At 18.9% G+C, this 3,965-nt stretch overlaps 1 protein-coding gene across 1 annotated transcript in view; it reads right to left on the bottom strand.

Moving 5' to 3' along the window:
- Positions 1-3,965, bottom strand: part of LOC102680141 — a 21,889-nt gene that overhangs the window by 13,105 nt on the left and 4,819 nt on the right. The window contains 5 exon segments of the mRNA XM_031513149.1: positions 1,544-1,583; positions 1,704-1,870; positions 1,958-2,854; positions 2,927-3,093; positions 3,251-3,375. Of these exon segments, the coding sequence (XP_031369009.1) occupies positions 1,544-1,583; positions 1,704-1,870; positions 1,958-2,854; positions 2,927-3,093; positions 3,251-3,375 (1,396 nt within the window).

Genomic DNA, 3,965 nt, shown 5'->3' with positions numbered 1-3,965 from the left:
ACAAATTTTATCTAAAAAATTTATTTATTTAAAATATACAGTAATAACATTATATAACAAAATTCTTTTATATTATTTTTTCATTTTTATTTATTATTTTACTCAGTTTAATTATTATTATAAATTTGAAAATTTTTTCAAAAAACATTTATTAATTCTAATACATTTCTAAAAAAAAATTAGAAATCAGAATTAAAAATATAATTATTTAAATTTTTAATAATAAATTTTTATAATAAAATATTTTTATATAAAATTTTATATAATAAATTTAGCAATATATTATAAAATGCATATATGCATGAAATTGCAAAAAATACTTGACTTACTTTCTGAAAATATATTTCAAAGTATATTTCAACTATTCTATTTAATAATACACATTTAAAAAGAAAATTATAGTCAATAAACCAAAAAAATATACTTATATTTGAGATTTTTAAAAATAAAATTAAATGAATTTTAAATTAAAATTTTCGTCACTTACATAAAAATAAATAAATTTTTTATTTAAATTAAAATGTTATAGAATCCTAGATAGAAGTGCATTTTGTGTATTATATAATAGTGAATATAATATTTTATCTACTTTGTTCAATATTATAGCAATAAATTCAAATGAATGTTAAAATAAATAAATATTTTTAATATTCATTACAATGTTTATTATATAAATAATTATATATTTTAGTCAAAATTTCACTAACATATTATATATGGTATATGTAACAATTCTGATATATTTTTTAAAAACTTTGTGCCACATAAATAAATTTCATCTTTTTTATAAATTTTAAAATTTCACATAAATAGTTTATAAAGATTATATGTTAAATATATAAATATATTCTTGAAAAATAATTTTTTAAAATTCTTGATTTTCCATTTTATTATATAAGTAATTTGTTAGTTTTATATATTATCAATAATTCACATATTGATACTTTCTTTATAATAACATATTTAAAATACTCTTATATTTTATAGAAAATAATATATTAATATATTATTTAATATATTATATATTTAATATATTATATATTTAATATATTTTTAATATATGATATATTAATATTGAAAAATATTTTATGAATATTGATTCTAACAAAAATAAAAGTTAATATAGAAAGATCAATTAAGACTTATTTATTTCAGTTATAATTAAAATTCACATTAAATGAAATGAGATAAAAATACAATGAGATGACAATGTAAAGATATTAATGTAAAGATATAATATAGATATTTTATATTCGTTTTACTTTGGTTAACACAAACTTAAATTGTTTATAACTTAATAAATAAATCTTGATTGAATTTTTTATATAACAACTTTTATATTTATTTTGGCTTCTAAAATCAATTCTCTAAAGATATTTTATGAATATGTTAACATCCTAAATAAAGTTATAAATCTTAAAACATTATTAAATATATATATAATATTAAAAAAAAAGATATAATAAATTAAATAAATTTTCATTAAAATCATTATGAATGCTGTTATTGTATAAATCAATATGAAAAAAAAATTAGAACTCACCTCATTTTGTTGTACAGGATTACTATTCTCATCAGGTGAACTGAAATATATTATAATATAATAATATAACATAATAAATTAATATCATTTATATGATATTAAAATTTTTTATATTCATATGTAAATTTTAAATATCTAATTAATATATTGAAAAGCTCACCTATGAGAATTATCTAAACTACTATTTGTATTATCTTGAGAACCATCATTTTCATCCATATCAAGTGATACAACTGCACCAGGTCCAGCTTCTACAATATAATTTATACCCAAAGTAGGATCAAAAATTAATGAAACACTTGTTTTTCCACGAAGTACGATTTTTGCCTAAAAAAAAATACAAATAATTTTTTTATTAATATATTAATTTTTGATTAAATATTTTTATAAAATTTATTATAATTATCGAAATACCTGTTCCAATAAATCTTGAACTGTACAATCTTCATGAGGTATATCAAATGTAATTAATCTCTGTTCGCCATTAGAAAGTTTAACTAACATTTTTGCTGTATTTCCTTGTATTTGGTGTTGAACTTTAGTATTTGTTGGATTATGAATAATTTTTTCAAGAAAGGCAACACTTTCAGATAAATTATTTTCTGAATCAGTTTGTGAAGAAAAGCTTTGTTGATTTGTTGGGCCTTTTTCACAAATTGATGAAGATTCCAATGGTTCAACATTCATAGCATTATGAACATTTTCAGATGGAGATGAAAGTGATGATTGTTCAAATTGAGATTTTTGTGTTGTTTGTTTTTGAAATTGTAACTGTAATGAAGATGACATTTGTTTTTGTTGTATTGAATTTGTAGTTGTTTGCTGTCGTGTAGGATTATTTAATGAAGTTTGCATTGAATGTGAAGCAATATTTGATAATCGTTGCATATTATTTCCTTGCAATCTTTTATCATTTTGTATTTGTCTTTGATTTTGCATTTGTTTTAATCTTGTTTGTTCCATTTTAGGCTGTTGCATTTTTAAGGAATTTTTTGGCAAAGTAGAAGCTTGAGGTCTAGTATGAACTGTACTCAAAGGAGAATGTATCTGTGTAGAAATTTGTGTCACATTCTGTCCAGTAGGACTAATTGTTTTATTACAAAATGAAGGTGCAGATACTCTGATATTAGACGCATTAGCGTTTGATATTTGAGTTCCAATATTATTTGTTACATTCACCCTATCAATGGTTGAGATTCCTGTTTGTACACTGTTTGATACTGGTCGATTTCTGTTTTGGTATGATCTAAGTGGTTTCCTTTTTACAAGCTCACTATTCTGTGATAATTCACAAGATCCATGTAATAGACTCTAAAATTATATATAACTAATATTGCACTTAATAATTTGCAAGATAAAACTATTTTGGATTTTTATACTTACTTGTGAAGAAGTATTATTTTGATTTTCATTTAAATTGGCAGTTTGAGTTTTTTCTGATATCAATGCACCCTGTTTTGAAACTGCATTTACACTAATACTATTTTCTTGCATTTTTATCCATTGTATCTGTTGTCCATCGTTATTACAACCTATAAATGTTTTAGAACCTAAATAAGAAAATGATGTTCTCATAAATTACTTTTTAATTATTGTACAATTTTTTTTATTTTATAATAATTATATTTTTAATAATAATTTCTTTCTTTATTGTATTTATTTAAAAAAATTAAAAAATAAAAAAATTATATAATTGCACTAAATTACCTTTATTATCCACAATGTTTACAATATTTCCTCCTATAGTATTATCATTCACTGTTGTAGTCTTTAATACACTTTGAGGTGAAGTTAATTCATTTGTATTTGTTTTGATTATAAATACATTTTGTCTGAAAGTAATAATATATTATATATTAATGAAAAAATTTGAAATAATAAATATTTTAACAAAATAATGCAAACTACTTTTTTTGATTCATTAATATACATTTATAAATCAATTAAATATTTCCTTTCTACAATTTTTAGTTTACATTTAAATAAATTGAAAACATATTTTATCAATACCTAATACAAAAATTTTTTATGAAAATTTGTTTTCATTTATGAAAATTATATAATATATCAATTATATATGTTTAATTTAATTTATGTTTATAAGTGAAAAGCACGAGGAAAAAAAAGGGTGCATTGGTACATCTCTAATTCCATTGCATAGAATATAACTGAAAGAGATATTCATTTTATATACATTTAAATTACAAATAAAATATTAATAAAAATTGCACCATAAAATTTTAATCTAAGTGCTTTTATATGAATATGATATTATATTATATTAATGAATAAATAATATTTTAATATATAAAATATTTTATATGAATTGTAAATAAAGTGCAATATATATTTATTATAATTTATATGTATAAATTATATATAAATTTTCTAAGATTTTAGTTTAAAAATATTATTATTTTAT

Source organism: Apis dorsata, unplaced genomic scaffold (genome assembly GCF_000469605.1).
Source record: "Apis dorsata unplaced genomic scaffold, Apis dorsata 1.3 scaffold_598, whole genome shotgun sequence".
NCBI lineage: Eukaryota > Metazoa > Arthropoda > Insecta > Hymenoptera > Apidae > Apis > Apis dorsata.
This window is presented reverse-complemented; position numbering and strand designations above follow the sequence as displayed.